Source organism: Corvus hawaiiensis, chromosome 3, assembly GCF_020740725.1.
Source record: "Corvus hawaiiensis isolate bCorHaw1 chromosome 3, bCorHaw1.pri.cur, whole genome shotgun sequence".
Taxonomy (NCBI): Eukaryota; Metazoa; Chordata; class Aves; order Passeriformes; family Corvidae; genus Corvus; species Corvus hawaiiensis.
The window spans coordinates 74,864,010-74,881,230 of NC_063215.1; the positions used below are offsets into that span (position 1 = coordinate 74,864,010).

The following is a 17,221-nucleotide window of genomic DNA, read 5'->3' on the forward strand; positions in this document are numbered from 1 at the left end:
CCTTTGAAAATTTAGGGAGTCAGGCAAGAAGGAAGAAGGAATAGTAGGCTAGAAGCACTATGCTGTGAGGTGTCTCCTGCGAGTGAAGATATTTCTGCAGGTGACTTCCTCCACTGCAAGGCAGAGCAGACAGCTCAACAGACAAGCAGACAACTTTTCTTCTTCTCTGTTAAACTTCTGCATCCTCCAGGTTGGCATTCCTCTTTACCTCTGGCAGCCCTCTGCTTCCTTCTGCTATAGATTCTGAAATCCTGTCAAGCACTTAGAGGCATCGCAGCCACCAAATCTATTTACAGAACTGTAGTGCTTCATTGTGGTTTCCAAAATACGGTCGGTTGTTGAATCAGAAATCAAGTAACAGAAACCCGAACGTCGCTGAAAGATAAACATCCTTAATCCTGCAATGAAACATGATGCAAGCATAAACCCATTCTATCCCTTCTGTTCCCTTTTATTTTCTCTCTACCCCAATCTAGTTTACAGCGAAGTGCCCAAATGGCAATGTTAAATTCTCCCACTTCTGAGTAAAATACCATTTTCTGCTGGTAGAGCTGATGTTTATCTGTATTCACTAAATGAATGTGGTTTTTGTCTCAAGTCAGAAAGCAGCTGGAGTGACTTTCCAGTACAGAGCTGGGCACAAAGAACTCACTATCTACCATACATAGCTTCTGAAATTGATCACAAATGACAACTGATAAACTCTCCTGCTGCTCTGGCGGCAACAAAGGATACAAATGCGTACCTCCTGTACTCTCTGTGCTTTCCATTACTGAGAAAATAACTATTTAAGAAACAATGTGTATCCTTATTCAAGCGGAGCTATCCATCCCCCTTAGGACGTTTGAATCCTCATCTTTTTTGCCACAAGTTTATTTGTTTTTGTTACACTTAGAAACAACCTAAAGCTCTGGCATTTACCACCTTCCATATGCAGTGGTAAATGAAGGCATCCTTCTGGAGCAGTAATCTGAGACTGGAGCTCTGCACCAGCACAGCTTATTACATAATGAAGGACAGAGAGGAGGAATAGCCCCAAATCTCAGACTCTTCAAACTTTCCAACAGAACAGTGAACCAGTTCAACATTACTAGTACAAGAACATTAAACATCTGTTTGGACATAGAAGTTATTTTAATGAGGCGTTGTTTAAGTAAACTCATTGCAAGTAGCCTTCTGTTTTGGCAATAGTCAGATGGAAAGCTGTTGTACAAATGCCAAATGCCTCCCAACCCGGCAGCAGAGTAAAACAGTAGAAAACCCAACAAGGTTCATCCTTTCCCAAAAACCTGGAGAACGCTTTTACACCAACCACGATGAACAGGACCCAGCAAAGAAGCCAGGCACTTTGAAACAATAGCTAAGGGTGATCAGAACTGCTTGCACCTGGAGCAAGCTTTCCAGGGCTTGTCCTGCCATGCCTGATGGAATACAGAGATATGGCCAACAGTCTAGGAAAGTATGAGATATCCCCAAAGTGTTTTATGGTGGACAGTCAATTAAAGAGATTCCTCTTCAAGCAAAATTTAAGAGTCTGGGAAAAGTTAAGGCAGAACATATATTGGCAGGGGCAAGCAATCATTTATTCCATTAGTCCCTTTCTCCCCAAACCCCGCTAAATTTACCAACGTGAAAGCACCCTCAAAGTGACATTCAGGCGAACACGTGGAATCCTTCCAAGGCTTTAAACAAGCAATTCCTTTGAAGCTGTAGCTGAGAGTTCCGCTCACACTTCCCAGCCATGCAAGACTGCAGAAGAGCAAAGTTCGCTGCTTAGAACAATCTTAGAAGATGACTGCTAGTGCATTTCTTTCCCATATTAGTTTGAACCTCTCTAGATAAATGTATTCTTCCAAACATGTTCAGACTCTCAGCCCAGCTTACTGTATTAGTACAGGGAGGAGGGGAAGCCACGGGAGGGGAGCTGTGCTTTTAAAACTAGAAACTGGATTCTCTTCAACCAGTTTAACTTCTGACCTTCTCAGCTGTTAGATCAAGTTATTGCAGCAGGCATGGAGCCAGACAAGTAAAACATAAGGGCATGCAAGTTGCTCTCCAGTCAGTTTCTGTCTCTTCAGCGACATGCAAAAGAAAGGTGCAACACATCAGATTGCAACTGAAAGGCTTTTTTTTAATCAAAAGACTAAATTCTGCTGTCAATCAGAATAATTGAGAAATGGAATTTTTTTATTTTTTTATTCCCATGTCAGAGAACTAACTGGGGCTAAAAAGGATAAATGGAAATTAGTAGTGCCTACCAGTAAAAACCAAGGCATGGAAGTAAGGAAGATCATGCTGTACTCCCACACTTTCATAACTGCTTTCGAGGTTTCTTCTGAGCCTAGGCACAAGCAGTTGCTGTCAATGACTGCATGGGGAGCTGCTAATCCCATTTTACATGTATGCTAGAAATAGCTTAAAGGGAAGTTAAATGGATACAATACTAAAATTTTTGGGAAAAGTTTAATCTTACAGATGTGAACTGAAAGAACGGTATATCGACTGGACCAGAAGACTTCAAATGAGAGCTGTACTTTATTTCTTTCTGTCACAGACAAGCTGAGTGATCAGTGACAAGTTAGTTATCCTTTTTGTGCAAGTAACCTTTAAGGCAAAACTGAAATTACCCAGTTTTTTTCAGCAAAAAGTGTTGTACAAAGAAACAGTGGAGTTATCTGATAGAATAACCAGTTGTTTCTTAAGTAATGTACGCAGTCACTTCGCATGAATGTGTTTGGTGTTTTCTCTGAACTGAAATCACAGCCCCAGTGGTGACAACACAAGTTTCCCACCTTCTGCAGTGGGTCCCTGCATTTCACCCTGTGTGTCTGTGTATCCCAGTCTCAGACAGGACACGTGCTAATCAAGATACAGAAAAAACCAGCAAGTTTATGAAAGGCACAGAAAACGAAAACTTTATTTTTATGTTGCCTGAAAACACAACTCTGCCTCCCCTGATGAAAGCATCAATGTCTATACACTTAGGACCAAGTACATTACTCATACAGACTTTATCACGAAGTTTTAGTAAAAAACCAAACAAAACATTAAAAAGTACACATGAATTCAACAGTTCTTTAGAAAAAGTATTAAAAAACCCTGGTGAGAATCATGCTTGTCCCTGAACATAGAGTTCATAGTTTGCTTTTAGCACAAATTCAAAGTAAGCATTGTATTTCAAGTTGCCGAGTTCGTTTGCTTGAAGCAAGTCCTTCACCTCTGGTAAATACTCACTCAGCTGAACTCCTACAACACAAACCCATTTATTACAACACTGATAAATGCACTTTGCATGAGCAGTTAATATCATTTTTGAGTAAACACCTGTGCCTGCCTCAGACGATTTGGGAAGCTCTGATTCTGTTATACATGTCAAGAAATACAACAAAGCTCAAGTAGCCTGTAAAACAGAGTTAATTTTCTTCTTTACCCAGAGTTCAGTAATTTAATAATTAAACCTAAAATCCAAACTTTACCTAAATAAAAATAATAATAAATAAAAGAAAGGAAAGAGGAGAGAAACCTCAGTTATACAATAACTATGTATCAGTTGCAACAGTTCAGGGTAGGGTGTGCAAGTCTTACAAATGCAAGGAAATCGACAGGATTGAACACAGAACTGGAACTGTCCTGAAGAACTTAATTCTTGTATTTTTCACGTGAAGCCTTCTCTGTTCTGGGAAAAGTTTCTATGCAGTAATATTTAAAACAGGCTTTGACTCTCAGTTGCTTCCCTCCTCTCCCTCCCTCCTCCAGCTGTAACTTTCACAGCCATAACTTCCTACAGTCAGCTTTAAGTAGAAAATGGGAGGTGTTTTGGTTTTTTTTTTAAACTTTTGGAAACGGAAAACAAAAGGAAAAAAAAATTTTGGCTAAAACGGATTAAGTTCTTCTGAGTGATAGTCAATTATTTATTATCCTGGATCTTACAGAAGATACATATTTACCTCCAGAAGACCTACTTTACTGCACAGTAAGCAACTGCTGAAAACCTGCTGAGTGCCCTACTGAGCAAAGAACTTTAGAATACTAAGATTATAACCAAGAAATCTGCTCATCGCTTACCCCCCTGAACAGTTTACAGAGATAAAATTAGCTCCATATGATATTAACTGTCTAGTGGAATGAATTTTTTATTACTCTGAGAATTTATTAATGCTACTTTTACATGCTAATGTTGATCTTAAACAGCTTTTGAAACAACGATTTCAAGACATTCAATTATATTTAAGTCCACTTTACCTTCTTTCAATAGCTTTTGTAGTATTTTCACAAATATACTATCTTTAGATGCTTCAATTGGATCATCTCTACCATCTGAACAGGACCATCTGAAAGTCAAAGAATAATTTGGGGAGAGAATTGCACAGACAAAATACTACGAAAACTAACAAGAAATAAAAACACAGGAAAATTTGATAGATTATCAAAGGCGATTAACACATGTCCACATGGAAACATTATGTGCTTGGTTATAGCTCAAAGCAAAAGGTTTTTTCTACCTTGTGTTAATTAGTCTTTATTACAAGAGTAAAACTGGAATGAAATTGCACTACTATAATGTAGTCTAGTTAGGAGAACAGAAATGTTTCCCATCTTCTAAACCATTAAAAACCCCAACCAAACAACATTATTTCTTTGATAAAATAGAAGTATTATCCATTGAGATAACTACCTATTCTCAGTAATTATATTTTACAACTGAGGTGAAGAACGTGTAGATTTATTTTCTTGGCAGAATAAAGCAAGAGAAGCAATTCTCTAACGTGAAAAAAAATCAAAATAAAACAAAAATCAAACATTGAGAAAAGAAAGGAGGAAAAAATCCGCAGAATCTAAGTTGCAGGCCTGTGACAGCACACACAGTCCCAAAACAAATCGTTTGTCTCCTTTGTGATTAAACGTGAAGACTGAATGCCAGTCTCACCTGTGATACAAAAAAATCCCAGATTTTTCTAAGAGGAAGATTGTTTTAAATGACAATTTCCCATCCTTGCGGAGCTTTATATGTACCAGTTTTAAGTCAACACCAACCTAACTTGTTTTGCTGTGGTTCTAACCTTTCAGTTGTTAAAATTTCCTGTTCCATGTGCTAAGCTGTCAGACAACACTGGTTCTCATATCACTCCCTAAACTACCATGGGCCAGTGGGACATGCTTGTAACAGATCTGGACCTGGATCCAGAAGCTATTACTGACAAATCCTCTGTACTTCACTGGTTTTACCCTGGATGTCTCTTCAGCTCCTAAATGTCTAGAATTACATCTTTAATTCTGTTAGGAAGCATGTGAGGAAAGGAGGGAGGGCAGGGAGATTTCCTCCTCTTGGGCACAGAGGAGGACAGTGAGGACATGAGCAGAACACCAGGCGCACACTCAGCAAGGCTCTCCATCCTACCCAAGAGCCTTACCACCATCTGTAGCCCTCAAGCTAGAAACCACAGGCCATCCTTAAAAGCAGGTACTGTAACATGTCGAATGCTTACTTTTGCACACAGATGAAAGTTAACACTACCTCTCTGTAAGCCTTTGTGAGCTCAGCTGGGACATCAAGTTTTCTACACACTATTCGGTGTAAAGTCTGCATCTCAAATTGCACCTGGTTAGCTGCCAGGGTGGCCCAAATCTTGTCAGCATTATACGTGTTTGAACTGTGCTACATTCAAAACCCTGTGCTTGTCCAGGGTAGATAGGTCATAAACCAATAACTGGACTGGTGTCATGTAGGAGTTCTGGAATAGTGTGAACCTCTTTCTGCTTGTTATTTGTGTTATATGTGCACATAACTTAGTCATGCAATTAGGAATTTATTTCCTAGACACCACGGTCCTTTGGAATCTATCCTATGCGTAAGTGTGAATCCAAATGCTGCTAATTTCCATTTTAATCACAAATGGCACAGTGCATTTGGAATGTGTTCTCTCCTCATCTTTTCTTCCTTAGGTCCCTCCTGGAACATAGATAGGAGTTAGGAAAGGCAGAAGACTCCTGAAAGTTAGAAAGGAAAGCGAGGAAATGCCATTTGAGCTATTTAACCTGGGAGAGAACAGTATCACTGCATGATGAGAAGATTCTTGTGACCAACTGGATTCTGCCTGTACTGGGTTTTGAACATCCGTAAGAGTGGCTCTTCTAAGCACTATTTAGGCTTTTATCTCTCACAGCCTAGAATGCAGCTTTAACTCAAAAAGGTCGTGAAATTGCCAGTGTGGTTCAATGGCAAAACCCAAGTGAAATAAAAGCTTGCAGGAGTCACCTATGCCTATGTTACTTCTAATAAAAAGCTTCTATTTGAGATGATTCAAAGGACAAAAAAAAAAAAAAAGGTTCAGGATTGGTCACTTCTTTTACCTCAAGATAGGGTTCAAGAACAAAAGCTGCATGGGTTCATTTCTGTGTCAGGTGCCAGGACTGCATAGTAGGTTGCCAGTGAGATAAACCAACAAAGTACTGCAGATTTTTTTTTTTGCTGGGGTTTCACTTTACAAATAAGAATATATGTTTTGATCAGATACATTATACTTTACTAACCTTATCCTATGAAATTAAATCTTTTTGGTGAATTAGAGAATAGTACACAAAAATATAATTCTGGAAAAGCTGTGTCACAATAACTTATATTTGTACTTACCCATCTCTTTGGAGAGCCTTACAGAGAATTTTAAGTTTAAGATCATTTACATCGACTTCTTCTTCCTTCAATTCATATAAAGAGAAAAGACAGACAAACTAAAATTTTTGGGTTTTCTACAAAGAAATAATCACTCTGTCACACAGACTGCACCAATAAATCAGATTCTTCAATCACCAAACATAATTTTTAACATACGCTGTTTTAATAGGTGATCTGATTGGACTGTTGAAACATCAAACACTGTTTCCATTGAAATCATGGATACAGACTTTCTACAATACATCACCACTCAACTGCTGAAGACCAACTAACACAAAAGGACACATTTTAAAATACCAATTTGTACAACATTGTATTCTAAGCAAATTTTATTTTACCATGTGCTAAATGATGACTGAAGTTAAAGTTCTTTTTTCGTTATGGCCAAGCTAACTAACATGCATTAGTGTCCACATTAAGATATGTTTTATGAAGATATTAGTAAATATCTTCAAAGATACACATTTGATTTCAAAAGGGCAGTTTCTTCATTGCACAGAAACTACCACCTCCAATTTGTGCTGAATGGTTCTACACAAGTTGTTAGAAGCTTTAATATCTGTGGGGAAAAAAATTCTACATCTCATGGGTTTAGAGTAGCATTTATTTAATTTAGATGAAAAAAAATACAGTTGGAAAAAAAGTAGATGGCAAATCTGTGGTTCAAAGCTATTTACATGTTAAAAAGTGGTGACTATCCCACATTACCTCATGACCATCAGTGAAACTGCCAAGAGGGAAGACACAAGAACTAAGCTTCTAAAAACAGCTGATCTTTGTCCTGTTTGGAGACAGCCTGTAGGGAAGCAAGGCTCTAAAAAAGAAACTCTAGACTATAAATGGGAAGTGAAGATGAAGAGTGTAATTTTTCTTAAATTATCTAAACCACATTTGGCATTAAGCCTCCAGTGACTTAAAAACAAACTGAAAAAACACATCAGGGGTTGCTTTAATTACCATACACTAAGCTAATATGTTCATTAACTAGAGATGCACCATCCTAGCTTAAATAATAATAAAAAAGTCTCCAGGTTAGAAATCCTTCAAAAAGTTTTCTTACCTCATCAATATATTCTAGCAGATCAAGTGCCTTCTTGAAGTCATATTCATTGGCTCTTCTGTTCTCATCACATATAAACATCTATGAAATCAGAGATTAACATGGAGAATTATTTTTAGCCTGCAAACTAACATAACTGGTATCAGGGACAACCCACTGTGGGAAGACCACCACGTATTTTCTGCTTACATGACCTGCTCATGAAAATATGTCTTGATTCAACTGCTAGTATTTTTATAGTAAGGAATATACTTCAGGTTTTAGAGCAGCATTCCACCTATGTGACAATGGTCTGTGGGCAAATGATACTGGATACAAGGCTGCTGGGTTTCAAATTTAAGTGCCATTTAAGGCTGTAACATTCCTGGACTACTGTAGCCAGAGCTCAGCTCCACAAATAAGCTCTCCAAATTATTTCGGTAATTAAGCTCAAAGCAGTACTTCAGCACATGTGCTGCCTTTCACCTCTTAAAAACAAGTTCCCCCTCAGTATTTCATATCCCCCAATTATAAATTAGTACTTCAAAGGAAAATTAGCATTAACACTCTTTTAATTTACACTTTCTGAGTTTCATTCTTGCATTGCAAGGAGCAAGTATGAACGCTGGTTTGACAATAAAAGAGAATTCAGAAAGAAAACTGTTGTGGCACCAGCACTTGCCAAGCCCTGACTGACACTTCCTACCCTTCCCTAATCCCACAGCCAGCCTTACTTAAAAGACGCAGGTAAGGATTTCACAGTCTGCTATAAGCACAGTTTTAGCATGCTAGTTTACATGTCAGCTTTTGATTTTCCACAGGATTACAGAAAAATACGGAGCTACAAAACTGACACCCAGACAGGACTGACTTCTTTTACAATGTATTGCTGTTATTCATGGGAGTATTTTTTGTGTGCATCACTGGATGGTAAAAATATGTGGCAAACAAGGCAAAATCAGTAAGGTTACTGGTTCCTGGCTACCACCAGAAAGGAGTGAGAAAAAGGAATCAGCATTGTTACTTATCCCTGTACTGGAACAGTTCACATTTTTGTTTCATTACAGGTTGGATTTTTGTAAAAGAAGACAAAAGTAGAAAGACTTCCAGTGCCTCTTTGCAACAGGTGACCAAAAGCCTCTTCCTGTTTCTAGTTCTTCCTTTTTCTATCTTGCAGCATCCTTCTCCACTAAGATAGAATTGTTTGTTCATTCTGCCTTCCAAGTTCTGCCCTACTGAGAATGTAAAGGAAGGTAAAAACTGTTCTCACATCCAAAAACTGGTTTAGACCAATAAATCAACTTCTGGCACTGATCTGATTTGCTTTTTCTCGTAGCAGCACTCCAAAGCACACAGTCACAACAGAAAAAACTAGCACTAAACCCATCATTCTGATGTTTGGTGCTGGTAGAACTAAGCAAAGTTGAACTAATTCATACATCAGATCTTTAGGTGCTTAGCAAGTCATATAAGGGATAAAGGCAGCTGTGACCTCCTCATTTATTTTACCACAAAGAGGCAGAAAACATCCTGGAAGTTTACCTGTGTAATGAAGAAAACACAAAGCACTTACATCAATAAGCTGAGATGCAGACAACACTGGCATATCGTTGAGGTTCAACTGCTTCTCTGCCAGGAGTTGTTCGGGAAGTGTCTCCTGATGTAACAAAAAGCGCTCCTGCTCTGATATTTCTTGTAGTCATTTAAGGAAATGAATGTTTCATGTTATTAAAATGTAATAATAAATTTTGTGGCACAACAGTAACTGTCAAGTCACAACATTATTCAAGCCTACAAGCGTTTGTTATGAAGCATTCCATTTGGACTCTCATCCACGTTCCCAAAGCACAGAAATACTTCCACTTCAATACCGCCATCCTAGTGAATTAGTTCTTACTTTTCACTCATGTTCCCAGCGTAATAAAAAATGGATAACTCCAATTTTGCCCCAAAACTTCAAAATTAATACACAGGATTGGATGGAAGCTGTTGCACTGCGCAGGAAAGTAAGCTGGTTGCAACTTCAAGGAGCTGTGCCATGGACTTGTTCCATCTCATGAACTGTTCAGTTTTCAACAGTTTTATACTTGCCAGTATGATCTGCTTTAGGATCAGAAACTTGCTAGTCTGAGACATTCAAAATGGAATAAACATCAACCACACTGTATGAACCCTGCCCTTCCCACCAACTTCCACTGCATGGTAGAATAGGGAAAATAATTCTATGGAGCATTTTATCTGTTTGGAGGAATAAGCAAAATGTGGCAGAAATAATTAGCCTTTCTTTATCAATAGGAAAGTGATACACAAAGAAATTAAGTTTTAAACACTGCACCATGTGCCACACAGAAATGTGTAGCAGAATAAAGTCCAGAGCAAATTTTGAGAATCCTCTAGTCCATTTAAATAAAGCTTTGGTTTTCTCATTTTTCATTTTTAAATTTTCTTATTTAAAGGTGAGATTCTTCACATCAGCATAGGCATTTTCACAGTGATAAAAAACTAAATTTAAACTTCAAGATTTCATGCAGTGTTTTACAACCTAGAAGATAGATAATACATTATTATTATGAGCTAAAAATAATTTGTAAAGCTTACTTAGGTAACATAACCATTACCAGGCTTTTTCAACAGCATTTAAGAACTATTCATTACCTAGATGGATAAATACGCAGATAAACAGAAGTAAGCTTGAGCAGCAACCCTGAGTCAATATTCCAAAGCTTCCCCCTGGTGGCCAGAATCCTTTAACCAGTAGTGCAGAATTGCTTTTTCTCACACTCACAGCACATGTGCTGCACTAACAGTATTTTCCAAAGGCATACGAATGGCAGAGCAGTGGAACCATTGCATTTGGTAATGAAGCAGGACAGATATTTGTACTTTTCCTGTTCACATCATTTCGGATAGAGCACAATGAAACACTGTCATGGTAACCTTTCTAGATACAGAGAGCAAAACCCTGAGAAAGCACATCTTGATCACACCTGTATATATTTGTAATTACATTACAACACGGTTACTGGATTTCCATGTACAGCCTAAGAGCCTCAGGACCTGAGAAGAATTCAAAACTGAAAGCCATTCTATAAATAAGCTCTAAGAAATTAAGTAATTTTTACCTTGCATCTGAAATATAAAATGCAGATTCATTAAAATACATTCAGTGTGAATGGTTTACAACTTTCACTTCTCAAAGTACAAGTGCAGCTTGTTATTTATGCCAATATTTCACACGTTAGTAGAACAAGTGGAAAGGTACAAATTTCGTAATCCTAACTCACATGTGAAAGTGAATACTGAGCTTACTGCCTCATGCTGTCTTCCTTGTGGCTTCCTAAAATGAGCAAAACCATCAGCCCATTTATCCATACCACACTAAGTGCTCTCAACATAAAAAAATCAGCTATCTGCAAAATTAATGGGATTCTAATTCAGTAATTTAATTAGTCTTTTCTTCACTTTGCCCTATTCTTATTTCTTACCTTCTATTTTCTCTTGTAGGATGTCTTCTGAGAAGTCAGAGGCTAGTGCAGCTAATTTGCTCAAGCCAAGAAGTGTTTTCTTCTTTGCAAAATATCGTGTCTCCATATTTGCTAAAGTCTGCAATGTTCTGTGAGCCTAAAATTAGAAATCAGTTTTATAAATTGGGATTGGAAGGTTAACAGACAAGAGTTTTATCTGAACAGAAGTCTCACAGCTATTTATTGTTTGTAACACTGTAACCCTTCTCTTTAAAGGTTGTCCAGTTTGCACAATAAAACCCTGCATTACACTCTTCAGGAAAAGACATAGCCCTCTCTTCCAACAATATATTAAAAAAAAAAAAAATCTTTTCAGTACTAATAAAAAATCCCCTACCTTTCTTTCAAATGATAAATTGCAACTTCACACATTGTATCTTTGGGATCTAATTCAATACTTTGCCATAAAATCCAGGCAAATATGTTTTGACAGAACACTTTTGCATGCAGGTTGATTTACCTGTTAATTCGGGAATTTGAAAAAAAAAATTGTGTATAACTGCTGCAGTAACCCAACACAGAGGCAAGAATTTGTTTATCAGACAAAGGCACAGCTTCTGAGAACTTCCTCAGAAATAAACTATCTAAACTGAATTAACTGTGTATTTTAGAACCCTTTTTCCCCTCTTCGAAGTGCTTTGCTAAGAAAACTTCAATTGACACAAATGGAATATTACAATATTCTCAGAGTGGATTTTGTTTGTTTTGGTTGGGGTTGGTGGGTGGGGCTTTTTTGTTTAAGAGAGATATGGCATTATGAACCTAGAATTTGCAGTAGGATAAATGTTCCCATGGTTTGCATGCTTAACAGATGTGCATGTGGATTGAAGGAAGCCATTTTTGATTTTAAACAATTTTAACTGTTAAAAGAAATGCAGAAGGATGGAAAGACTGACCAGCAAGAAGAGGGGATGTAACTGGAAAGCCCAGAAGGCAACAAATGATCATGTTTAAAAACAATGTCACATTAATCTACCCCCATGCACACTTGCTATAAAAAAATACTTTAAACTATGAATGTAAGTGATTAAAATTATCAATAGCTTTTCTACTTTCACGATACCTCCAAATTCTTTAGCTTTAAGATGTTAGTCTTGAAATAGAAGTTTCAGTTTTTCCCTCACTGGACAGTATTTCAGTGCTGTTGATATTCACTATAAATCCCCAATTCCATTGAAGTAGTGATCATGTAGCCAAACCAAACTTCCTCAGTAAAAAGTACTAGCCACCAACTATGGATGAAAAGCAGCCCTGATTTCCATTACATGGTACAGTGGCTTAGATAATAGATGGTGCCTGAAGGGAGACTTTCGGTACTCCATTAATTATCTGGCATCTTTCCCCTAACTCACCTGGATAAGCTGTCTTTTGATGGGGAAGAGTCATAACTAGGTAAGTTATCTGCTTGAATACATACTTGACCTGTTCAACATGTGGTATTTCCATTTGGCTGTATTTAAGAAACCCTACCTTTTGCAAATCCTGGCTATTGATGTCATGTAACCAGCTCAGATGTTCATGTGCTTGCAAGAAACTGGCCAGCTGTCCATGCTGAGCAATAGGCTGAGATAACAGTTTTCCTCGCTTTCCTTTTTCTAGATACCAGCGAAACAGGAAATCTGAAAAGTTCTGTAGATAACAGGAATATGAACAAATTTTAAAAGTTACATTTCAGTATCTGGTTTGTCTCCTAAGACAAAGTGCTTTATAAAATACAATTGGTAAGAAAATAGTAAGAAGCTGCTTGATAAATCCAGACACACACACACACACCACAAAATACACTGTTGATAAAAAACCCAGTAAGAGCCCTGATTGAAAGTGTTTAAAGCATTCATGCAGTCTCTGCAACAGATGCTGATAAACACAGAATCCTTCAATTAAAGCGATGGAAGCGCCAAAAGCAGATTCTTCACATTAATACACAAGAACAGGAATCACATCAATCACAATTCTTCTAGTCTCAATTTCATACCAGTTCCTTTGCCCGCCTTGAAACTCCATGCTTACTATGTCCTTTCATAAATAAGTTTATTTCCGCTGTCACCGTTTTTGAAACATTCCCTCCTACCTACAACTTAACCTGCAACCTTACTTCTTCCAGGCATTGTTTAAACAAACTTTTTTTTACAAGAAAAAGCACCCTATTTTATCCTCAAAAACTTCCATGTGAAATAACTCATCAGGATTTCTGTTCGAGATTTAATTTAGTCTTTTCAGGACAATATTAGAGTAATGTTAAATTTTAATTCCATGAACAATTTAAAAAATGAAGTCTGAAGAGGCCATCAGTCTGATAGTCTATCCATTAGACTTATCTATTCAGCTGTACATTTGCCACAGTATCTTCTTTTCAGGAAGTCTCACATTTCCCCTTTAAAATAAAGCATGTGAAGTGTTAAAAAAGAGGTAATTTATGCCCTTTGACAGGCTGAGTATTTAAGACGTACTATTTAAACAGCTTGCTATAATTTCTATTACTGATACTTCTGTTTTTTGTTATTATAACAACTTTTATATACTCTCTTTACTAGGAAACATGTAGACTGCAGGATTTCTCTTTCCCCAACAGCTGTGGAAAGCTAAACAAATTCATCTCACCAACTCTCAAATTAAGAACTTTTTGTTCCAGTCCCACACGTCAAGTAATCTCTACTACCTTTTCCTTAAGCTTTCTAGTATTTCAGCACACTTAGAAGTTTTTACACTAGATTTTAACAGACAGTGGAAAAATTGTCCAACAAATATGTAGCAGGACAATGCAAAAAACCCCAAAGCAACAGCCCTACCTTCCTACTCTTTGTAACTACTTTTCTATTTATACATTAATTACTTTTCTATTTATACATTTAATAGTTTAATCTCTTTTGGAAATTATCCTCCGATTTATATTACGTTAGTTTAATAAAACAACAGTGTACTGACAACAGCACCTTACTGAAGAAGTCCCAAAATGCTGAAAAATGTTAAGAGTGAGCTGGGACACTAAAAAGGTCCCATGAAAAGCCACTGCCCATACAGGTAGTACCCTTATTTCTGCTGGCTAGCTTTGCACTCCCAACGAAAATACTCCATTGAATATTTTACAGTGAATATCGACTTTGATTTTCCATATTACCCCTGTATGTATATGCAAATACATACGTATTAAAAAAAAAGGGGGAAAAGCCCCAGAAAAAAATAATACATTTTGCAACATTTCCGGTGCAAACTTATTTCAAACACTATCTAAAGGAAATAGGACTTGCCTGATCTGCAAACTGAGTCATGTAGCGCTGTAATCTGGCCTGGTTGTCTGTCTGCTCACACATCTGCACCAGGATATCAAAGTCACAGTACTTCTCTGCTAAAGCAGCTGCCAACTGGTATTGTCCCAGGGACACTAAGTAACCAAGAAAAAAGAAGTTTCATCAAACAAGTTCATCTTCCTCTGAGACCAGAAAAATGAAAACAAGTTTCAAATGTTGCCATCGAGGAGATACTTACACGTTCCCAAAGGAATATTCCCCCACTGCACACATCTCCTGTGCAACATGCAAGCACACTGACCTACCACCTCTGTCCCACAGCACAAGAGGGAAGAAGGGAATACTAAATGGCACCAAGTCTTCTTTTTCTTCTGAAAGTTAGTATCATCTGCTATTTGCACTGGGGGAGGGAATTCCACCCATGACTTAACATCTATAATAACAGCCACTTAAATACCCAAAGCAAAAACATAGCAGCCAAAGGCTTTTGAAAAAGAACAGGACAAATAAAGACAATTTGGCTTGTATTAAAAAGATACTACTTAGAATCTTTCTTTTCGTTCAGTTAAATATGTAAGAGTTGACAAAAGACTCAGTTTTGTTTGTAAGGAATTATGAACCTTAGATTGAACATATGATATAAAATGTATTCATAAGCTAACACAGCCCATGAATGTCAGGAAAATGAACAATGATAATTTATGAAACTTTTTTTAAGAATGCTCAAAAATTATCAATAGATTGTTCTATTTATATCATTTGCTTTAGTAAAAAAACCTAAACTTTCCAAAGTTACTAAAATGCATTTACACCAAATTATTTCCATTTTAAAAGAGAGCTTTTCGGTCACTTACTCATTGAAGACTTGACCACATTGGGTACAATTATTAAATAATCGATATTGAAAAGTAACTATTCCCTGATAAATACTAAACAAGCTTTTGAGGCATGTAAGTTCATCTCAACTCGCAACAATGTAAACATCTAGAAATCCATTTGCAGGCTACTTTTAGAACAAGGTAAAATCCTGCCAGGAAAATGTAACAAGTTAGTAGAAAAAAAAAAATTCAAGCAGCCACATGCCTAATAAGAGGTATGCACATGGAGTGCAGTCCTGGATGCAAACTTGTGATCTGCTTTTATTTTGTAATTATCTCATTAAATCATAAAACCAGTCACTTGTACTCTGAAAGCAAATGTGTAAAGCAAGCAGAATTCATATAGAGATCCCATTTACTCTATCAAATCTGTGCAATTTCCTCATTGAATGGACCATTTAATCTTTGTGCTAAAGAACACGGAGAGCACTTACGGAGAGGGGACAAGAGTTCGGATCTTTTCTGGACGTATTCCATTTCCACGCTGCTGTACCGCTCCTGATCGGCCAGGCGATCCACAGACTTCAGCTGAGCAACGTAGCCGTCCAGGAAGCAATCCAGGAGTGCCACCAGCTGCTCAGCCACGACGCTGCGGAGGTTGCTGTCCACCTGGGGATACACCACCTTCAGAATGATTCCGTGCTGACGCGTTATCGCCGTGCGGAGGCCACTGGACGCTTGGGAAAACAACACAGGGAACATTAAAGCAATAATCCAGTCACCACAGCAATCTATGGTAAAGTGTAAGAAAAACATTACTATGTATAATAAAAAAAAATACAAGGGAAAAAAGCTAATAAATGTTTTCATTTTGAAAATCAAAGTAATACCATCATTGATCCACACCCCCAAAGAGCAACTACTCCCATCTACTTTTACATATTAAGTTGGGCCAAGATGTGGTAAACAAAAATCCGGAACTACGCAGATCTACGCTGCCAACTACCAATAGCAGCTCTTCTTCCAGAAGAAAAGAACTACTTGGACTATTTTAAAGCAAACTAAGAGAATACACACAAGGAAAAGGCAACTTCTGTTAGTCTGATTTGAACACTTTGATGTAGTTGTCAAAACAGAAGATTAAAAGAGTTTGCATGGGTCCTGCTATTCACAAGACTTTTGTCTTAGAAGCACTAAACAAGTGTGTTTTGCATGTAGAGGCTACAAGAAAGCTTAAGCACCAACTGGAAAGTGCTTGCTTCTGAGAACATTTATTCTGATAATTTTTCACATTATTAAACCATCAAAACAAAACACATCTACGCAAGTCGAGAATCATCAGTCCTTTTAGAACAGTTATAGACCACATTTCATGATTTATTTTAATGTTATGTACCCCAAAGATCTGCCAGCCAGAACCGATGCATTAAAAAAAAATATAAAAATTCTAAAGTTAGGTTTTTTTCCCCAAGCTTGTGGTTTTATAGCCAAATGTGCAATGCAAGTTTTAAAAAATTATCATCAATACTGGACAAACTAAGTGTTCATTGATTAATCCCATTTCATTCTCCAAATGAAAACTTCATTTTCACTTAGTCTACTGACAACCCTGTAGAAGCTTTTAATAGTAAGTTTAAAATTCAGACTGAAATTCATGTGTTCTGAAACTTATGAACTTGTAATAGTAGTTTCTCACCTGTCCATGGAATATATTCAGGTTCTCTTTCTGGAAGTTCTCCTGTTTTATATAAAGAGGCTCTAGACTGACGATACTGACAGGCAGCTTGTAGCATATCCTATTTAAAGGCAAGGATGTGAGCATTTTCAAGTCTACCTCAGTATACACAGACCATAAAAGATGTTGTCTTTTATAATTCTGTAATGTTCTTTAAATATCCACATTCTTTCTACACCACTTT

General features: G+C 37.3%; 1 protein-coding gene across 2 annotated transcripts in view; it reads right to left on the bottom strand.

Annotated features, from left to right (window-relative positions):
- Positions 1-2,888: 2,888 nt before the first annotated feature.
- Positions 2,889-17,221, bottom strand: part of NUP133 (nucleoporin 133) — a 29,949-nt gene continuing 15,616 nt past the window's right edge. For both annotated transcript variants that reach the window (XM_048298152.1, XM_048298151.1), the window contains exons 17-26: positions 16,999-17,098; positions 15,797-16,039; positions 14,485-14,618; positions 12,707-12,865; positions 11,198-11,333; positions 9,286-9,404; positions 7,734-7,814; positions 6,632-6,696; positions 4,243-4,331; positions 2,889-3,246 (exon numbers count right to left, since the gene is read on the bottom strand). In XM_048298152.1, coding sequence (XP_048154109.1) covers positions 3,110-3,246; positions 4,243-4,331; positions 6,632-6,696; positions 7,734-7,814; positions 9,286-9,404; positions 11,198-11,333; positions 12,707-12,865; positions 14,485-14,618; positions 15,797-16,039; positions 16,999-17,098 — 1,263 coding nt within the window. In that variant the 3' untranslated portion in view covers positions 2,889-3,109. The remainder of the gene's footprint in view (positions 3,247-4,242; positions 4,332-6,631; positions 6,697-7,733; positions 7,815-9,285; positions 9,405-11,197; positions 11,334-12,706; positions 12,866-14,484; positions 14,619-15,796; positions 16,040-16,998; positions 17,099-17,221) is intronic.